Source organism: Salvelinus fontinalis, chromosome 12 (genome assembly GCF_029448725.1).
Source record: "Salvelinus fontinalis isolate EN_2023a chromosome 12, ASM2944872v1, whole genome shotgun sequence".
Lineage (NCBI taxonomy): Eukaryota > Metazoa > Chordata > Actinopteri > Salmoniformes > Salmonidae > Salvelinus > Salvelinus fontinalis.
In genome coordinates, this window is record NC_074676.1 from 34,149,272 (window position 1) to 34,172,233 (window position 22,962).

Here is a 22,962-nt window from a genome sequence, read left to right on the forward strand (position 1 = left end):
CGGACAACTACAAATACCTAGGTGTCTGGTTAGACTGTAAACTCTCCTTCCAGACTCACATTAAACATCTCCAATCCAAAATTAAATCTAGAATCAGCTTCCTATTTCGCAACAAAGCATCCTTCACTCATGCTGCCAAACATACCCTCGTAAAACTGACCATTCTACCGATCCTCGACTTCGGCGATGTCATTTACAAAATAGCCTCCAACACTCTACTCAACAAATTGGATGTAGTCTATCACAGTGCCATCCGTTTTGTCACCAAAGCCCCATATACTACCCACCACTGCGACCTGTACGCTTTAGGTTAAGCCACGTCTTATCTCAGCTCACTGGTCACCATAGCAGCACCCACCCGTAGCACGCGCTCCAGCAGGTATATCTCACTGGTCACCCCCAAAGCCAATTATTCCTTTGGCCGCCTCTCCTTCCAGTTCTCTGCTCAGCACACAAGTTTGTAGCTCCTTAAAACTTAAGCAGATTGGAAAACATCTCCATTATGTTTCTCTCCAGATTTAATGGCAACTTACATTGTATAATTATCCGCACAACTGGACAGTTTCTTCTGTTTTAGAACATATCTTTTGTGACGCCCCCACATGTGTTCTGGGAATGTTCTAGCAACATCAGGTAAATGTTTTATACAAACATTGTATAATCATCAGCACGACTGGACAATTTTATGTTAACATTTGCCGCAATTAACAATGTTAACAATTAATTAACATTTGCCACAACCTAACGAATGTTCTGGGAACTTTCACAGAACCATTTTTTTCTGGTAAATTGGGTTATTACATTACCTGGAAACCTAATGAGAACTTTTGGGGAATGTTCTGTTGTGGTTGTTAAAGATGTTGTGCACAACATTTTTGTGAATGTTATGCGAACATTCAAAGGATAAAAAAAAAATGTTATCAATTGAATGTTTTTGGGATGTTATCATACTAATGTTAGATAAAACCCTAACTAGAAAGTAATGGGTATCTTAGCTAATGTTCTGGGAATGTTCCCAGTTTGCTGGGCTGTCTCTTCCATAGACATCTAAAGGAGCCAGAGCGTTGTAGTACACATTATGCAAACTGTGAGACGGCAGATATGAAATATATAAACAGGATTTCTTTGGGGCTTCAGTTGAAGGTCTCGGAAAAAGACTCTGTGTTCCAAAAGAACTCCTAGGTTGAAAGATAATTGTCATCCTCCTTTGAATTTCTGTTTAGATTTGGAATTAATTAGCTTTCTATACTTGTTAGTCAGGCCACATGAAATACTGAGCCTTTGATGCAAGAGACTTCTGCAGTCAGGAAACAGCAGGCAAATTAAACAGAATATTCCTAGTTCTATGTTCCCCTATGCTCTGTTCAGGTTAGCTGTTAGCCTGTTGTCAATGACCAAAGACACCTTAATCTCCTCCAAATGAGTAAAACAAACAGCTCGTACGTGATGTGGAATCTAGCTGCCATGGAAACCGCTGGCAGGTGGGGGATGCAGGGCCCCTTTTGTAAACATATGAAGTGGTCACGTGAACGAGGGATAACGACATCATCACATTGACCTGGGCGAGACAGGGGGCTTGCCTGCTCCGTTTAGCAAGAATATATGATATGTTTACACTCAGGGCACGGAATTCACTAACCAGGTGCTTTCCGATGATAGCTGAGTGACTGACAACGTAGCAACACTGGCGGTGAGAGCGGCAACTGAGGGAAAACAGCTTCCTCCTTCCCACACCAGAGCATAGACAGCTGTTTAGACAGTGTACTGAGAAATCACTTTTACAAATGAGCATCACTCATCCTGAGAGCACATTTAGTGTAAACCCAGGGGAGTATGGCACACTCAGTTATAGATAATAATCATATCTTGCGAAACTCATATCCTTTAGATAGCTATAAATATGACATGTTAATATGACAAAAGAACTAGGGAAATCAAAGATAAATTATTAGTTGCATAGTTACAATAGGTTTCATTGATAGATATGTTCGTTTTTGTTCTGCTGATTCTATGAATGACACAAAATGCCTCAACTATGCCCATAGCTAATCATGTATCGGCTTTGTTATTGATCCGTGATCAGTGGTAGGCTGGTCTCACCTATCCGGTCCAGTCGGTCGATGGCCACAGTCTCGAAGGCTCGTCTCATCATGGGGTACTCCTCCAGCACCTCATTAAAGTTATCCACAGACAGGGAGTAGAGACGGCAGTACGTGTCCGCTCGCACACTGGCTGTCCGTCTGCCTCGGGTCAACAGACAGATCTCTGAGGGAGGGAGAGAGAGACAGAAGTGTCAGAGACAGACACAATTACTACTCAGCCAGAGGGAGTATCATTACTGTAACTCAGCTACAGAAACATGTCAAAGAAACTGTAACGTTTGTCTTCGGGAGAAAGAGAGGAGGACCAAAGCGCAGCGTGGTAAGTGTTCATGTCTTTAATAAAAATCCAAAAACTGAACACAGGAACAAAACAATAAACGATGTGATCAAACGAAACAGTACCGTGTGGCGACAAACACTGACACCGAAACAAACACCCACCAACCAAAAGTGAAACCCAGGCTAACTAAGTATGATTCTCAATCAGGGACAACGATTGACAGCTGCCCCTGATTGAGAATCATACCAGGCCGAACACAAAACCCCAACATAGAAAAACACACATAGACTGCCCACCCCAACTCACGCCCTGAACATACTAAATAAAGACAAAACAAAGAAAATAAAGGTCAGAACGTGACAGTACCCCCCCCCCCAAAAAAAGGTGCGGACTCCGGCCGCAAAACCTGAACCTATAAGGGAGGGTCTGGGTGGGCGTCTGTCCGCGGTGGCGGCTCTGGCGCGGGACGTGGACCCCACTTCACCATTGTTTTTGTCTGCCTCTACCGCCCCCGTGGCCTCTTACGAGCGGCGATCCTTGCCGCCGGCCTCCGACTGGGGACCCTAGCCATGGGTCCCGAATGGACGGGAGATTCTGGCAGCACCGGAGTGAAGGACGACTCCGGCAGCGCCGGACAGGCGGGAGACTCCGGCAGCTCCGGAATGAAGGACGACTCCGGCAGCGCCGGACAGGCGGGAGACTCCGGAGTGAAGGGTGATTCCGGCATCGCCGGCGTGACAGGCAGCTCTGGCAGCTCCTGGCTGACTGACGGCTCTGGCGGCTCCTGGCTGACTGACGGCTCTGGCGGCTCCTGGCTGACTGGCGGCTCTGGCGGCTCTGGCTGACTGACGGCTCTGGCGGCTCCTGGCTGACTGACGGCTCTGGCGGCTCCTGGCTGACGGGCGGCTCTGGCGGCTCCTGACTGGCGGGAGGCTCTGGCGGCTCCTGACTGGCGGGCGGCTCTGGCGGCTCCTGACTGGTGGGCGGCTCTGGCGGCTCCTGACTGGCGGGCGGTTCTGGCGGCTCCTGACTGGCGGGCGGCTCTGGCGGCTCAGGACAGACGGGCGGCTCATGGAGGACCATGGAGGCGCACTGCAGGTCTTGAGCACCGAACCTGTCTAACCTTACCTGGCTGAATGCTCCCTGTAGCCAAGCCAGTGCGGCGAGGTGGAATAGGCCGCACTGGGCTGTGCTGGCGAACCGGGGACACCATACGTAGGGCTGGTGCCATGTACCCCGGCCCGAGGAGACGCACTGGAGACCAGATGCGTTGAGCCAGCTTCATGGCACCTGGCTCGATGCCCACTCTAGCCCGGCCGATACGAGGCACTGCTATGTATCGCACCGGGCTATGCCTGCTCACTGGGGACACCGTGCGGCTCACGGCATAACACGGTGCCTGCCCGGTCCCTCTCTCTCCAAGGTATGCACGGGGAGTTGGCTCAGGTCTCCTACCTGGCTTAGCCACACTCCCCGTGTGCCTCCTCCCCCAATACATTTTTGGGGCTGCCTCTCTGGCTTCCAGCCACGCTTACGTGCAGCCTCCTCATACCACCGCCTCTCTGCTTTCGCTGCCTCCAGCTCAGCTTTGGGGCGGCGATATTCACCAACCTGAGTCCAAGGTCCCTTGCCGTCCAGAATCTCCTCCCAGGTCCAGGAGTCCTCCGATCGCTGCTGCTGCTGCTGCTGTCCGTTACCACGCTGCTTGGTCCTTTTTTGGTGGGTGTTTCTGTAACGTGTCAGTGTTTGTCGCCACACGGTACTGTTTCGTTTGATCATCGTTTATTGTTTTTGTTCCTGTGTTCAGTTTTTGGGATTTATATTAAAGACATGAACACTTACCACGCTGCGCTTTTGTCCTCCTCTCTTCCACATTACGACGATCGTTACAGAAACATGAGCCATTCGAATGTCATGATCATGACAAAAGTCACTTGGACATGACACGCTCATTTAGTCCTGTTCTAACCTCAGCAAAAACACGGTTACACTAGTAGGATTCAAATACAAAGTACACACAATCCTACAGTATCAATTTATCACACGTGGAAATGGGTCATTTACTGAGGAGATAGCTATAGAGGTTAAATACAGAGAGGAGATAGGCCGTTAAAACAAAGACCCAACTGTGACAGCTTAGTGAAGGGAGGGAGCTGCAGGGCTGGAGAGGGGGTGGAGCCAAGGTTAATTTCATTCAGGTGTTACCCTTCCTTCTCTGGCTTGTGACTGTTGTCTTGGCAACCATGTGCTCATTTTACTCCGCTGCCTCCCCGGCTTTCCCGAATCGCTCCCCTGTCACGTGTGAAAGGTATCTTCTGGCTCTCAGTGAAGAAAACCCCCCACTGGAATGTAATTTACTGTATGCAGTAATTTACTTGTTTTTACTCATTTTTAGGATATCGCCTTTGTGGCTTTGGTAACAAGTGGAAACCCTGCACTGGCTCCACTCTACATATCAGTCTCTCCAGCGGTAGGCAAACCCCCTGAGGGCCATGGAAATAGAGGAATTAACAAGTGCAGTCAATATCAGCTTCCACCGGCGGGATAGACGCCTACACACCATTAAATAGCAACAAAGTGATGTTCTATACATGAGTTATACATTTACATAATAACCTCGTCATTAAACCACAGTGACCTTCTCCACCCCAGATCCGCTTCCCCACTCTCAAAATGGCTCCTTATTCAGAGGGTATTAAAGTGTGACTTTGAGTGTCAGCGCAGCCATGTGTCTCTTCGCTATTGAGTGGGGGATTTAAAGTTCTTCACAAGATTAATCAGACTTCGTTTTCTCAGCTGTGCTGAGCGATGCAAAGGCAAGCAGCAGAACTCAATGCTGGGATGTGACTTTTCTGGCCCTACTACACCCTTTAAAAACAAATATGGGCTATGTCGTGTAGAGATGACATATACTTCCCTAATGCCCACATTTAATCCCTCATCTTTGATCAACTATTACATTATTTTACTAGAAAAGTCAGTTAAGAACAAATTATTATTCACAATGACTGCCTAGGAACAGTGGGTTAACTGCCTTGTTCAGGGGCAGAACAACAGATTTTTACCTTGTCAGCTCAGGGATTCAATCAAGCAACCTTTCGGTTACTGGCCCAACGCTCTAACCACTAGGCTACCTACCACTCCATTTCCTTGTTTCTACCTTCTTTCCATATTCCCTCTTCCTACTACAACAGGACAAAAATACAGTATTTTCTCCAGCAATAATATGAATTATAAGCAATAGCAGATGAATCGACCACAAACACCACCACAAATCTAACAGATATTCTGATCAAGTATTCTCCTCCTAACCCATGCTATGTAGAAAAAGGCTCTGTCATCAGTGTTCTGTGGACTAATTAGCTGTTATTAATGGGCATTTGTGCTGCTGTGGATCTCGGACACTCCTTCAACACCCGCCCATGCTCCTGGCACCTCACAGCCCAACCCACAGCACCACTGAAGTGAACTCTGCTCTTCTAAAGGGTCGTCACTAGTTACCACAGCCACAAAGTCATGGACCCTGCTTATTTCTACAATTGATCTCCTTAAAATGTGATTTTAAACCTAACGTTAGCCTAACCTTAACCACACTGCTAAGTGGTTAAAGCTCATTTTCGGTTCATACATTTTTACAATATCGCCTTTGTGGCTGTGGTAATTAGTGGAAACTCATCTGAAGAGGAGCCGGGTGTGAAGAATGTCCCCAGACCCTAAGAAAATGACTTTTTTTTGTGGATCAACAACAGCGCTGAGTCCCCAAACAGGCAGGGGGGAGGACAGGCTGCATGGGGAAGTGGGATAAAACTGGCTGCGTGGCGAGAAGACTAGCAAGAAGAAGTCAAACTCAAATGTCAGGGTGTTTTTTTTCCCTTTTCATTCCCTTGTCTGCTACAGTTTTAATGTAAACCATTGGATTTATACGGAGCAAAGAACATGAATTAAGTCTACATGAATGTACTGTAATGTATGCAACTTCTGTTCTATAGTAGATGTGTGATATTAGCACCATTATAGAATAGAATCTATTGATCCCAGGTTTTCCAGCAGCAGCAGATCTTAGGAAAGTTGTAGAGAACTCAATCCTAGAAAAGTAGTAATACTGTATATTGTTGACCATCCACACCTCCAAAATAGGATCCATCTGAGAGCTTCATGCCCATGGTTCCTTTGGTCAGGACACTGGTCACACCGTGTTGGGTGAAGTACATCTTCTTGCCGATGGTGCCCTCCCTGATGATGTAGTCTCCAGGCTGGAAGACCTCGAAGCGGAGCTTAGTCAACATAGCCGTCACAAAGTTGGGGTCGGTGTTGGCAAACAGGGGCATGGACGCCACCAGCTTACGGCAGTTGAAGTTGACAATTTCCTAAGGGTAAATATCATGACTTTTACTGAATTGCAATTTTGTTAGATCTAATTCTAACATAGCAAAGGTGGGGAAATGGAAACAAAATGTATGGACTCATTTGTTTGGTTTAATGACTCTGACAAGAGGCTCAGAACTTCAGAAGGGGCATATTTGCAAAAGACAACGATGAAGCTTTGCAGAGAAATCAATGTATTTTTGGTTCCTTTGTTACATTCTTTAAGTGTGAGACATTGTCAGAGTTTTGATGGTGTGTTTTGTTGTTTTACCTCCCGCAGTGGTTCATTAAGCTCCTCCAGGATGCTCTCCTCATCAAACATCTTGCCCTGGTATCTGTGCTCGTAGTAGTCATGGATTTTCTGTCGGAAGTCAGCTGGCAGTTTGTGGAAAGACATGTACTGCTCCACTTGTTTGTACTACAGAATGAGAGACAGAGGGAGAGGGATAGAGGGAGAGGGATAGAGGGAGAGGGATAGAGGGAGAGGGATCGAGGGAGAGGGATCGAGGGAGAAGGATAGAGAGCGATAGCGGGAGAGAGGGAGAGAGACAAAGGGATAGAGGGAGAGTGATAGAGGGATAGAGGGAGAGGGATAGAGGGAGAGAGACAGAAAGAGGGAATAAAGAGGTAAACGTATACAGCATTCTGTTTATATGAAAGGAGAATGTGGAATATGCTCTACAGCACCTGCTTATTAAAGGAACAGTTATTCCCCAAATTAAAGTTTGGGGGACAAAGATGTATATATAAGCTAGTCCAACATTTCCTAAAGTCAATATTCAACGGCATCTGTAGACTGCATAAGACGATGTTTGACAAATGTACATTTTAACCAAACTATTCTTTCAATGTCATACGGACATTAATACTAGTATTCAATGCATTGTGGTTGATATATGCATTCTCATACAATAGAATTCACCATAAAAACAGATTGCATATCTCTAAACCATGAGCTAAACATCTTTCAGTGGTACTGTATGTTTCCTATGCCTCATGGTGTACATTAAACATATAGGAAAGACTGGGAGGACACGTTCACAGCCATCGCCTGACCTATATATGCTAGAGAGCTGTTGGGAGAACAAAAATAAAGTTGTTGAGGAAACGTGACAGCTCCGGAAACCTACAGAGATGCATTCATGCTCTACTCTGTCAGTGGAGAAGTGTACCTGCTATATTTAATGTACATCCACACACAGGCCTGCTCTCAGTCAACACAAACCAATATAACCCTGCCACAACTGTTTAGCTGCCTACAGTAGTCCTATTATTGGACATGGAACGATGACTGTATTCAGTGGAAGACAGGGTTAGTTATTAATGTGAGCAGCATGCATTTCTGTACTTGGATACAATTCTAAGAGGCTTAGATGTACGCTATTTTAAATGGAATTAATGGGTATATGCACAGGGGTAGCTTACAATTCTGAACTGATGTTTGTAAAGCGGTAGCTGGCGAAGCTTATTCATAGAGAGAAGATCCCTGCTCAAATGGAATATTTATGATTTACACCATTTAAGTTTAATTCAGTGTTTCCTTCTCTCTCTTTGAGGGACCTGCCAATCAAATTGTGTCAATTGTGCTCGCTTAAAACACACTTTACACCTGCTTTTATGAAAGATATACTGTAGCTCCAGTATTGTCTTATGATGCCCTTAAATGTTCACTAAGTGTACAAAACATTAAGAACGCCTACTCTTTCCGTGACATAGACTGACCAGGTGAATCCAGGTGAAGCTATGATCCCATAATGATGTCACTTGTTAAATCCACTTCCGTCAGTGTAGATGAAGGGGAGGAGAAAAGTTAAAGAATGATTTTTAAGCCTTGAGACATTTGAGACATGGATTGTGTATGTGTGCCATTCAGAGGGTGAATGGGCAAGACAAAAGATTAAAGTGCCACGGTGTGGTAGTAGGTGCCAGGTGCACTGGTTTGAGTGTGTCAAGAACTGCAACGCTGCTGGGGTCCACCTCCCAAAGGACATCCAGCCAATTTGACACAACTGTGGGATGCATTGGAGTCAACATAGGCCAGGATCCCTGTGGAATTCTTTCGACACCTTGTAGAGTCCATGCCCCGACGAATTGAGGTTGTTCTGAGGGCAAAGTTTTGTATAGTCAGTGTATAATGTCTTTGTTGCTGAACAGAAGAATAAACTTTATTTGCTAATCCATTGACAATGCTGTCTAGGTTTTATAAGAGCAGAAAATTGGGTTTTCTCCCAGTTTTGCGCATCATTGGGTTTTAGTAAACAATGCACACTCCTGTCACACAACAAAGCTAGTGGTGAGAGAAGAAAAAGGTAGCCTAACCATGTGACGCAAATTGTGTATTAGAGCAATACAGTGAACAACACCCCTCTAACCACGGACAACCTTTGCCCTTTCCATTTAGTTATAAAACATGTGAATAAAATATTGTACAAAAACAGATGCAGAAACAGCCACAAACGATGGGGAAATATGTTGTGTTTGAAATCAACATAGTGTTTTTCATACCACCCATTTGGCCCCAACCACCATGACATCATGGAGGGGGAAGTGTTAATGAATCTACACATGAATGAACCAACAGGAAGTTGTGGTCCTATTGATTCAAAGTGACTAATTGACAAGCCACATGGACTGATAATAGTGTAGTGATGCTAGCCCTGTCTGAAGTAGGAGGCTGTTGCATAAGCTCTCTCTCTCTCTCTCTCTCTCTCTCTCTCTCTCTCTCTGCCTCTGTCTCTCTATCCCTCTTGTTCTCTCTCTCTCTCGCTCTCTGACTGGGTTCAGCTGTGATTCATTGCTGCAATACAGATTCAGGACTCACTACCGGACTCACTTAGGAGTTCAGGGGCCAATCCAGCCATTCCCCACCTCAGGGGCTTTGGTCCCTCTCCCTCTCTGCCCCAACATGTTGCCTTCTTTATGTATGGGCCTGGGGAGGTATATTATGTGCTTAGCTTTTTCATTGAACATACTGTCGAAGTTAGTCATACAGTGGATTGTCATAGTACTGATGATTGTTTATACTGTGGCTCAATGTGTCACGAACGTCGTCAGGTTGGAAATGACCGGACCAAGGTGTAGCGTGGTGAGCGTACATTTTCATTTATTTTTAAATGTCGCCAACAAAACAATAAACAACAAAAAACGAACGTGAAGCTCCGTAAGGCTATACATGCATTAACGAAGACAACTAACCACAACTAAGGTGGAAAAACATGCTGCCTTAGTATGATTCCCAATCAGAGACAACGATAGACAGCTGTCCCTGATTGAGAACCATACCCGGCCAAAACATAGAAACAGAAAACATAGAAATAAACAAACTAGAATGCCCACCCTAGTCACACCCTGGCCTAACCAAAATAGAGAATAAAAGCCTCTCTATGGCCAGGGCGTGACACAATATGAAAACCCTTTTATGGATCTTTCACAAGCTTACTGATATGACTACCTTGCTTGTAAATATTCCTTTCCACTTTTTATCAACAATATGAAATATGTGCTAAAATGGACTGTTCCTGTCAAGTCAGCTGTCAAGCAGGAAATAAATCAAGGCTACACGAGTAACATGGTCACTCCCATCGTATAATCATGGCATCTAGGGAATAGGGTGTCATTTCAGACGCAATCCTTGTTTCTTTCAGACTGACAGATGTGTATTGAACATGGATGTATCCTTTCAACATATAGCATGCATCACATAAGACAGATGCATGGAATTCAGAAAGGAATTCAGGAATTCAGAAAAGCATTATGAGACACGTAATGCATGCACGCTCCATTCTTTAATCATTTAGAGTACTCATGTTTTCTATGCATGTCAATAGCCCATCCCAACAGGCAGGATTTATATGAACGGATGAATGGGAGGATGGAAGCAACAATGACCTCGCCTGTTTTGCCACTGCTGAGGAGGTAAGTGACATATAGGCAGTTTGATGTGATGAGATGTGACCCTGTCCGCTTCCATCGCCTGGTATCAAACCATTACTCTCTTCAGGACAACACAGAGTCCGTCCTCCCCAACCATCTTTCCTTTATATCCTCTCCACCCTTCTCTCCTTTCTACCATTCTCTACCTCTGTTACCTCTGTACTGGTCCCTACTCTCTTTACCTCTCTTCTATATCTCTGTCGTCTCTCTCTCCTTACTACCTCAATTTCCTCTCTCTTTGATCTACCTTTCCTCTATCCGTCATCCCTTTTCCTCGCTAGTCTCTCTCTCATCTCTACCCCTCCCCTTCTACCTCTCTTCGTGTTTTGTTGTTGTGAATAACTCGGAGGGCAGGTTGAGCTAAAACAGAACGGTAGTTGGCCCGGGCCTGTGTCTAGACCCGTTTGTGCTGTACAGCGAGATGTCAGTTTCTTTGGGGTATGAATGTGCTTTCCTGTATTTCTGCCTGCACTATTTCTAAGTCCTGATACACGATAGAGTTACATGTTCATGCTGACCCTGAGCTCACAGATTGGCTCTCTGTCTGTTGACTCTCTGCTAGAATAGTCTTACTGGGAGCTTGCGGTTGACAAGCCATGGAGATGTAGCCTATAATGCGCTCTCCTCTGTTAAAGCACCTTCGTTGTATTACAAGCACATTGGACAAGTGACAGTGTAACACAATGGGAAGGTTACAGAGGGTAATGTCAGAAACACAGTTGTGACCCTATGTAGGGCTCCAGTCCTTGTGGCAGGGACACGCATACACGCACGCACGCACGCACACACACACACACACACACACACACACACATATATATCTGGATACCTATAAGAACAAGTAGCTGTTAATATCATTCTCTCTAATTAACTATGTATGGAAATCTCCCTCGAAACATTTAATCTAATTAGTTTGTTTTCCCTCATAATCTAATTAATTCTTAATTAATTGCAATCGGTCATGGCATAAACATCCATGGAAGCATGTCATTCTCACTCCTTGTACCTTCCTATAAAACATTTAGCAAAATCAATGTTTATAGATTATTTAGTAATCTCTATGATGCTTGTAATTTGTCATGCTTGAACGTTTAAAATGCTTATTAATATTTATGACTGCTTATAAAGTTATTCAAAAGTGTTAAAAAAGATTGCTTGCCTGGAGAGAGCAGTATTCAGTTCACAATCGTCTTCCATAGTAGTCAATATCAAGGTAGGTAGGACAATGTAAGGGTGTCTACTTTTCTAATGCTATGAAACCACTGCAACAGGTAAAGAACGACCAAAGCTGTATCACTTAAACTAGACAAATTTGCAGCATGTCACTAACATTAAAGACACATTGAGATAATTAGTGATGGCTCTAAATCAACTATGTGACACTGACCCTGTACACAGAGAGCTAACATTAATAAAATGCATGTCAATCTCTCCTGGCTCAAAGTGGAGGAGGCGCACAGTACTACATAGAGCCATGACTTCATGGAACTCTATTTCACGTCAAGTAACTCATGCAAGCAGTAAAATTTGATTTTTTAAAAACTGATAAAAATACCCCTTATGGAACAGCGGAGACTGTGAAGCAACACAAACATAAGTACAGACACATGCATACACACACACGATAACATACGCACTTGTCACGCCCTGATCTTTTACACCTGTCCTTGTGCTTATCTCCACCCCCCTCCAGGTGTCGCCCCTCTTCCCAATTATCCCTGTGAATACCTGTATTTTCTGCCTGTTTGTGGCCAGTTCGTCTTGTTCGTTCAAGCTAACCAGCGGTTTCCTGTCAGCTCCTATCGTTTCCCAGCCTCTCTTTCCTCATCCTCCTGATTTTTTACTTGTGAGATATTATCCCATGGTCGGAACTAGAAGCACAAGCATTTCGCTACACTCGTATTAACATCTGTTAACCATGTGTATGTGACCAATAAAATTTGATTTGATTTGCTTGTCCTGACCTTGCACCCGCCCGCCTGATCTCTCTGCCTGCCTTGACCTGTCTTTGCCTGCCCCTGTTGCGACAATAAACATTGTTACCTCGACAGTCTGCACGTGGGTCTTGCCTTGATTCCTGATAGCACTATACACACACTTACACATGGATTTTGTGTTGTAGATATGTGGTAAAGTTAGGTGCCATTAATACAGGTAACGAGTGGAGGACAGAGGAGCCTCTTAAAGAAGAAGTTACAGGTCTGTGAGAGCCAGAAATCTTGCTTGTTTGTAGGTGACCAAATACTTATTTTCAACCATAATTTGCGAATAAATTCATAAAAAATCCTACAATGTGATTTTCTGGATTTTTTCCCCCTCATTTGGTCTGTCATAGTTGAAGTGTACCTATGATGAAAATTACAGGCCTCTCTCATCTTTTTAAGTTGGAGAACTTGCACAATTGGTGGCTGACTAAATACTTTTTTGCCCCACTGTAAATACAAATACAGTTATACACTCGCCTCACTATCTCTATTCCAAGGCTTTGGAGGATGTTGCCTTTTATCAACTGCCAACTCTACGACTTTTACCATCCTTTGATAACTGGAAGTTTGGAATAAAGAGAATGGAGAAAATGAAGGTCAGTGGCATCATTTTAATCTTACAATTTCCCTAAAAAATAAACTGCCACAACTCCAAACTGAGACAGAAGTGAAATGATGGTAATGGTGGACTGATGCAGGGGAATGCATTCACTATCCCAGTTCACAGCACCCTAGCAAAAGCTGCCAGCCTACTTGAAGGTAATAAAGCTCACAGTTGCCCCTAGTGGCTGGTTTTGAAGGCAATTCTAGACGTTCTTGGGACCTGGATGGACGTCTAACTTCGACTTAAAACTTGAGCGATCTCCCAGCAGATTTACCATGATGGCCAAGAGCAGTGGTGTAGTGGTTCCTGGAAAAGTGGGTATACTCGAATTTTGCCAAACATTTCCCTAACAGCCCACCCGGTAAAGGAAAGGTGCCCTGTGTGAAACATTCTATGTGAAACAGTGACAGATTCTGAAATACCTAAAATGATAAATCCCATATTGGTATTTCACAGTCAGGCCAACTCATGTTGTACAATGCAAGTAGTCTAATAGTAGGCATTCTATTGACACAGATAAATGAGGCTGTCAACTGAGTCAGAAATTCACCGTTTTCAGATTTGTTACATTTTTGGCAGATTTTTGCTCTCAAAGTCACACATTTTTAATAGAAAAATAAATGTCAATTTTTTTGTATAGTTACCCTTTAATTCAAGTGTACAGGCACCTAGCAGGCATCGTTGGTTAGCAGTGTTTCTGTAGCACATGAGATGGATTGATGGCCACTGGATTGATGCAAATAATCATGATATCATTCTGCCAGGTAGGCATGGGCTACTTAGCTACCACAAAACTTCAAAGAATAGCCAGACCGTTTATTCGCTTAAATCACTGAACACTACAGACGCTTATTAGAGACAGGCTTCTATTTGAGCCAGGCGTCTATTTCCTTAAATCACACAGCTGATTTGCATTTAATTGATAAATTACAGCATTCACTTGCAGCATTTTAATAAATGTATTAATTTTCTGCACTAATGTGTTATCATTTACACACAACATGACGTTTATTTTGTCTTAGTATGCCTCTTTATACATGGTAACAGTCAAACGTGTGAACACACCTACTCATTCATGGGTTTTTCTATATTTTTTATATTTTCTACATTCTCTACTACACTGTTCTTGCCATAATGTGGACTTAGTCTTTTAGCAAATAGGGCTATCTTCTGTATACCACCCCTACCTTGTCACAACACAACTGATTGGCATAAATGCATTAAGAATTAAAGAAATTACACAAATGAACTTTTAGCAAGGCACACTTGTTAATTGAAATGCATTCCAGATGACTACCTCATGAAACTGGTTGAGAGAATGCCAAGAGCGTGCAGAGCTGTCATCAAGGCAAAGGGTGACAACTTTGAAGAATCTAAAATATTGTTTAACACTTTTTTGGTTACTACATGATTCCATATGTGTTATTTCATAGTCTTGATGTCTTCACTCTTATTCTACTATGTAGAAAATAGCAAAAACAAAGAAAAACCCTTGAATTAGTAGGTGTGTCCAAAATTTTGAATGGTACTGTATATACTGTATATACAGTACCATACAGTTGAAGTCGGAAGTTCACATACACCTTAGCCAAATACATTTAAACACAGTTTTTCACAATTCCTGACATTTAATCCTTGTACAAATTCCCAGTCTTAGGTCAGGTACGATCACCACTTTATTTTAAGAATGTGAGATGTCGGAATATTAGCAGAGAGAATGATTTAATCAGCTTTGATTTCTTTCATCACGTTCCAAGTGGGTCAGAAGTTTACATACACTCAATTAGTATTTGGTAGCATTGCCTTTAAATTGTTTAACTTGGGTCAAACGTTTCAGGTAGCCTACCACAAGCTTCCCACAATAAGTTGGGTGAATTTTGGCCCATTGCTCCTGACAGAGCTGGTGTAACTGAGTCAGGTTTGTAGGCCTCCTTGCTCGCAAACACTTCTTCAGTTCTGCCCACAAATGTTTTATGGGATTGAGGTCAGGGCTTTGTGATGGCCACTCCAATACCTTGACTTTGTTGTCCTTAAGCCTTTTTGCCACAACTTTGGAAGTATGCTTGGGGTCATTGTCCATATCGAAGACCCATTTGCGACCAAGCTTTAACTTCCTGACTGATGTCTTGAGATGTTGCTTCAATATATCCACATAATTTTCCTCCCTCATGATGCCATCTATTTTGTGAAGTGCACCAGTCCCTCCTGCAGCAAAGCACCCCCACAACATGATGCTGCCACCCCTGAAGGTTGGGATGGTGTTCTTCGGCTTGCAAGCTTCCCCCATTTTCCTCCAAACATAATGATGGTCATTATGGCCAAACAGTTCTATTTTTGTTTCATCAGACCAGAGGACAAAAAGTATGATCTTTGTCCCCATGTGCAGTTGCAAACCGTAGTCTGGCTTTTATATGGTGGTTTTGGAGCAGTGGCTTCCTTGGTGAGCGGCCTTTCAGGTTATGTCGATTTTACTGTGGATATAGATACTTTTGTACTTGTTTCCTCCAGCATCTTCACAAGGTCCTTTGTTGTTGTTCTGGGATTGATTTGCATTTTCGCACCAAAGTACGTTCATCTCTAGGAGACAGAATGTGTCTCCTTCCTGAGCGGTATGACAGCTGTGTGGTCCCATATGTTTATACTTCCATGTGTTTATACTTGTGTGCTATTGTTTGTACAGATGAACGTGGTACCTTCAGGCTTTTGGAAATTGCTCCCAAGGATGAACCTGTGGAGGTCTACAATTTTTTTTCTGATGTCTTGGCTGATTTCTTTTGATTGTCCCATGATGTCAAGCAAAGAGTTTGAATGTAGGCCTTGAAATACATCCACAGGTACACCGACAATTGACTCAAATTATGTCAATTAGCCTATCAGATGCTTCTAAAGCCATGACATAATTTTCTGGAATTTTCCAAGCTGTTTAAAGGCATAGTCAACTTAGTGTATGTAAACTTCTGACCCACTGGAATTGTGATACAGTGAATTATAAGTGAAATAATCTGTCTGTAAACAATTGTTGGAAAAATTACTTGTTTCATGCACAAAATAGATGTCCTAACCGACTTGCCAAAACTACAGTTTGTTAACAAGACATTTGTGGAGTGGTTGAAAAACAAGTTTTAATGACTCCAACTTAAGTGTATATAAACTTCCGACTTCAACTGTATTATCCTTGACAGACTCATTTATTCTCCTCTTTGACTGTGCATTTCGAACAGTTTTTAAGTTTTAGACGATTGTCTGAGGGTCCATTGGCTGCTTCTCAGCCGTTCGTAGCGAATGGCTAGCAGTTTCTTACTTGTGATAAAAATGTATTTCTGCCATAATTTTTTTGAGTCATTGTTGAATTATTTAATGGAACAAATCAAACATTAAACTTCATAAACAATTCATGGTAACCTCATTAACAATTAATTTAGACCTGCCGTTTATTTTATTTATTTATTTTGCTGAAATGTGATTGAGTTTGATTTAAATTTTATGGTAGTTAACATTTAATTGTTTAAGATGTTTAAGATGTTTTTTGGGAAAGCCTTTCCATCTACCAGAAGACGGTTAGGTCTATCAGAAGACGGTTAGGTCTATTTTTCCTGTTCCTTAATTGTTTGAAACCTGGATGTTTTACTTAAAATTATGAGGCATGTCTTACCTTGCTTCAAAGTTGCCTAGAGCTAAAATCCCACCATAGAAATATGGAGGCAATTATTTTATAAAGACTTCCTCATATGCGTTCTCCTGTTCTATTGGTTTCCTTTCAACTTTCTTTCATTGTCTAGCAGCCAAAGCCATTATCCTAGTCATACAATATAAACAATCCATGACAATTGTTGCATCTTTAGATCTCCTCTCTTTCTAAATTTCTAATGGACATTTCCATCTCTGTCCATGAAACCACTCACATGTGCAGTGCTCATTTTAGAACAGCGTTTTCCCGCAAATTCCATTTTGGAACATTCACGTGTTGGGCTACAACCGTGCACATTGCTGCGCCCAAAGAATTGAAGAAATAATAGCTTATCAACATTTTAAGCTAAAGATTCTGATCTGTTCCATCAGCCCAATTAATTTATACAGCGTACAGCTCCACTACACTACTTTGATATGCATAGTGGGGATAGTAGTGAGTATACACAATGTCCATTGAAAAATAAGTGGTATATACAACGTTTGCCTGCGTATACCCTCCACTACACCACTGGCCAATAGTTTTTCCTGACCTTGTGACCTGACCAGGAAAATGTTTGGGTTCCCCCACTGGGTTTGCGGTTTTCCTGAACCAGAGTGCGTGCTGTACCCAGCTCTACTACTAAATTGTCGGGCTGTTGGTGGGTGCAGGCAGCTGATGGATGTTAGTCTGTAGCTCTGATCTCTACAGCTCTGACTCACTGTTTAACTGCAGGCCAATGAGCAGCTCTGACAGCAACATCAAACTGAGCAGGAAGGATATGATAAAGGGACCCCCACAGCAATCAAACACACACATAGAGCCTGCAAACAGTGCACAAGTCAAAGACCCATACAAATATTGTGTGAGAAGGACCCCTATGTGAGTCTATGGAGAGTCCATCATACGACAGTTACCGTATTATTAGATATTCCACTTCACTAGAAGTCAGACAGAAGAGTAGTTGTTTAAAGCTTGCTTTAAAGCTCCACTAACATGACCCTCCATGTCTGCTACAGTACAGCTAATCCTCCGAGGTCATATTTCTGTGCCACTTGTCCATCTTATGAAATTCGGCCGGGGCTATATCCCTCCCTGCACTTCTTATATAAAACTATCAGATGCAGTGGTAGCTGCCACAGAACCAGAGGAGGCCCTTGCATTAACACGGGATGTCGTAGTCAGACAGGACGAGGCAGGGCTCAGTGACATGACAAGACTTGTGTATGGATGTGTGGAGACGGAGCACATCAGACCTGACTTAACTTAAGCAGGATCCTATGTAACTCAATGAGCCGGGAATGGAAGAGCCATGGACTCATGCTACACCCAATGAAGTATGCTGCTCAAAGGGAAGGGATAAAGTCATACACATGAGCGAATACATGTAAAGTGTTTCTATGCCATCATTTCCAATAACACGTCCTCCTAAATCGTATAGTTTTTTTCTCTCAATTTTTCTAGACTCTTATTACTATGAGCTTTCACAAGTAGCAAAGGTTCGGGCAAATACATACCCATCACACTATGGAAATATTGACTCGTTTACCAGAGGCCATAGGGGTTGAGTCAATGGTGACAGTAGTTTGAGTGGACCACAGTGGAGCACTGTACCTCCCTAAAGGCCGCTTGGGTCTCATTTTCCTCAGAGCCTATTTAGAAGTGCTGCTCCATCCCTCTGGAGGAGGACAGTAACAGTTACATGACGCCTAATGCTCATGGTGGGGTGGCCGCGGGAACGCTGTGTCCTCAGGCAAACTGTGTTTCACCCAGCTAGACGTCAAGGACCTCAAGGACGTCAAGATGAGAGAGGGATGGGGGTTGTGTCACCTCCAATAGTAGAGGAGAGGACACAGGGACATGCTGCTGCAGCACTCTTTCTGCACTGTCCTCAATATGACAGACAGACAGGTTAACGACAGTGTATCTCTGTCTCCTATATGAGAAAACTAGAGAAGCCAGCCAGCAAACATGCCCATGTGTGTTTATGTGTGTGTGTGTGTGTGTCTGAGTGTGTGATGCGTCCATATGTGCGTCCATGTAAGTATGTGTTCGTCTACATGGAATGTGTGACCGAGAGAGGTAGATTGAGAGGAACAGAGTGTACCTTTAGTGTGTCTAATCAGAAACAAAAGCCCTGACCGCCTAATGCACTGAAGCCTAGACACCACACTGTGTGCATTCTGATAAATCAGTAGCCTACGCAATGTCTAACAGTGTGGACCGCGCAAACAATGACGATAGCTTTTTCTCATTTGTGATGCTAGTATCTGGAAAAGAGGATTGCTGGGTGCCAAAAGTATTATGGCAATTCTGTCTCAACACCGAAACCATGGCCAACTGTTTACACTGCGCTGGGTCAATACTACCACGCATTGTCGTCTGCTTTTACACTATCCTGTACAAAGAAACTTTCAGACTCATTGTACCATTATCACTATGTTATCTGATGGCTGCTTCAGTGTGTATCACTGTATACTGTAGTTAAGTAGTTGATGATTAATAAAAATCCATAATGTCTGTGGGCCTGAGGGAGATCTGGATGTGATGAGCTGATTTAGCTGGATCATGATAGTCACATCGAAGTGTCACAGAAGTGGAGCATGAGAGAGAGTGCAGTTCCAGGAAGAACGGGGGCCTTCGTGGCTTTGCATGCTTTTCCAGTGACAGGAGACGTGTGCATCTCTTTAGCTAGCGATCTATCTCTCTCTCAAATCAAGTCAAATCAAATTGTATTTGTCACATGCGCCGAATACAACAGGTGTAGACCTTACAGTGAAATGCTTACTTACAAGCCCTAACCAACAACACAGTTTAAAAAATAAAATAGAAATGCCTTAAAAAAACATAAGAATAAGGAATCAAAGTTAAAAAAAATATTAAAGAGCAGCAGTAAAATAACAATAGCGAAGCTATATACAGGGGGTACCGGTACAGAGTCAATGTGCGGGGGCACCAGTTAGTCAAGGAAATCTTGGTCCCTGAGTAGGGAGTAGTAGGGATGGACTACTCCCTACTAGGGTGTCAGGTCATCACTAGTTACCACAGCCACAAAGTTATAAACCCTGCCTATTTCTACAATTGATCTTCTTAAAATGTGATTTTAAACCTAACGTTAGCTTAACCGTAACCATACTGCTAACCTTATGCCCAACCTTTAAAAAAACTAAGCAGAGCTCATGCCTTTCAAGCCACTTTTTTCAAATCATCATTAGATTCGCATCTCCCTCAACGTCTCCCTCAAGTAAGACAAAAGAGATGACCGTGGACTACAGGAAAAGGAATGGGGGCCGAACACACCCCCATTCACATCGATGGGGCTGTAGTGGAGCGGGTCGAGAGTTTCAAGTTCCTTGATGTCCACATCACCAACAAACTATCATAGTCCAAACACACCAAGAAAATTGTGAAGAGGGCACGACAATGCCTTTTCCCCCTCAGGAGACTGAGAAGATTTAATATGGGTCCCCAGATCCTCAAAAAGTTCTACAGCTGCACCATCGAGAGCATCCTGACCGGTTGCATCACCACCTGGTATGGCAAGGTGCATCACCACCTGGTATGGCAACTACCGTAAGGCGCTACAGAGGGTACTGCACACAGCCCAGTACATCACTGGGGCAGAGCTTCCTGCCATCCAGGACCTATGTACTAGGCGGTGTCAGAGAAAGAACCAAACAATTGTCAAAGACTCTAGTCACCCAAGTCATAGACTGTTCTCTCTGCTACCACAGTGGTACCAAAAAGGCTCCTTAAAGGATCGACCCCTGATTTTCGCCAAAAATCAAAGAATAGCCCATGTGCGCACTCCCTCAAATCGTTTGGAGAAAATATCCTTTATATTCTATTCAGCTTTGTTCAATTGTATTCATCATATTATAAAATATAAAATAATGCCACAGAATTTTAAGCAAATCCTGTCTGCTATAAGAACTAGTTTAGCGCACAGCCATTTGGCATAGCCAGATCAGGACCTAACCTAATGTAACGACAGCCTTCCTCCTCTTCGTCTGAAGAGGAGGTGTAGCAGGGATCGGACCAAGACGCAGCGTATTCCGTGTTCCACATGATTTTAATAAAGAGACGAATAACGTGAACACTATACAAATACAAAAATAACAAACGTGGCAAAACGAAACAGTCCTATCTGGTGCAGAGAAACGCAAAGACAGGAAACAACCACCCACAAATCCCAACACAAAACAGGCTACCTTAATATGGTTCCCAATCAGAGACAATGACAAACACCTGCCTCTGATTGAGAACCACATCAGGCCAATTGACAATCCCCACATAGAAACACAAAACATAGAATGCCCACCCAGCTCACGTCCTGACCAACACAAAACAAGGAAAAACACACAAGAACTATGGTCAGAACGTGACACCTAAGGACAACTCAGAGTATGCTATTCTGTTCTTCTGAAATAGACTACATTTTCTTCATATCCTGTTTCTTTAGACCTATCCAAAATAAATAATGGATTCATTGTGAAGGTATAGGCGAAATTACATGGATTTATTAGACTTTTTAAAATGTAGATGTTCAAAAGGTCTGCAGTGGCTGGAAGCCAGGAGATGCTAAATGTGTTAATTAACAGTAAATTACTGTGAGACCAACAGTTCTTTGCTTGACAATACCTAGGTGTCTGGTTAGACTGTAAACTCTCCTTCCAGACTCACATTAAGATTCTCCAATCCAAAATTAAATCTAGAATCAGCTTCCTATTTCGCAACAAAGCCTCCTTCACTCATGTCGCCAAACATACACTCGTAAAACTGACTATCCTACCGATCCTTGACTTCGGCGATGTCATTTACAAAATAGCCCCCAACACACTACTTAGCAAACTGGATGTAGTCTATCACAGTGCCATCCGTTTTATCACCAAAGCCCCATATACTACCCATCACTGTGACCTGTATGCTCTCGTTGGCTGGCCCTCACTACATATCCGTCGCCAAACCCACTGGCTCCAGGTCATCTACAAGTCTTTGCTAGGTAAAGCCCCGCCTTATCTCAGCTCACTGGTCACCATAGCAACACCCATCCATGGCACGCGCTCCAGCAGCTATATGGCACTGGTCATCCTCAAAGCCAACACTTCCTTTGGCCACCTTTCCTTCCAGTTATCTGCTGAAAATGACTGGAACAATGATAAATTGTAATTATTTTAGCCTCTATGGCCTATTTATTGCCTATGTCCCTACTCTTCTACATTTGCACACACTGTACATAGATTTTTCAATTTTTCTTCTATTTTGTGTTATTAACTGTACGTTTGTTCATGTGTAACTCTGTGTTGTTGTTTTTGTCGCACTGCTTTGCTTTATCTTGGCCAGGTCGCAGTTGTAAATGAGAACTTGTTCTCAACTGGCCTACCTGGTTAAATAAAGGTTAAATATTTTGTTTTTTTTAAACAATCACCAACTGACAAAATTGAGTGACTGCCACAGCCCTATTATAGTATGGCTTATCCTATATAACTACTGCTTTACACACCTTTTCTATTCATATACGGTCCATACTGTCTTTACACACCATAAAGACATTCAGAAAGTATTCACACCACTTGACTTTTTACACATTTTGTTGTGTTACAGACTGAATTTAAAATGGACTAAATTGCATTTTTTTTGTCACTGGCCTACACACAATACCCTATAATGTCAAAGTGGAATTATGTTTTTAGAAATGTTCAGAAATTCATGAGTCAATTAGGATTCAACCCCTATCTTATGGCAAGCCTAAATAAGTTCAGGAGTAAAAATGTGCTTAACAACTTAACAACATAATAAGTTGCATGGACTAATAGTGTTTAATAATAGTGTTTAACATGATTTTTTAATGACTACCTCATCTCTGTACCCCACACATACAATTATCTGTAAGGTCCTTCAGTCGAGCTGTGAATTTCAAACACAGATTCAACCACAAAGACCAGGGAGGTTTTCCAATGCCGCACAAAAAGGGCACCTATTTGTAGGTGAAGGCTGGGATTAAATAGCTTATGTTTGGTAATGTA

The 22,962-nt window shown here is 43.0% G+C and overlaps 1 protein-coding gene across 2 annotated transcripts in view; it reads right to left on the bottom strand.

Annotated features, from left to right (window-relative positions):
- LOC129867221 (potassium/sodium hyperpolarization-activated cyclic nucleotide-gated channel 2-like) overlaps positions 1 to 22,962 on the bottom strand; it is a 131,901-nt gene that overhangs the window by 17,517 nt on the left and 91,422 nt on the right. For both annotated transcript variants that reach the window (XM_055940481.1, XM_055940482.1), the window contains exons 5-7: positions 7,019 to 7,165; positions 6,509 to 6,749; positions 2,101 to 2,265 (exon numbers count right to left, since the gene is read on the bottom strand). In XM_055940481.1, the coding sequence (XP_055796456.1) occupies positions 2,101 to 2,265; positions 6,509 to 6,749; positions 7,019 to 7,165 (553 nt within the window). The remainder of the gene's footprint in view (positions 1 to 2,100; positions 2,266 to 6,508; positions 6,750 to 7,018; positions 7,166 to 22,962) is intronic.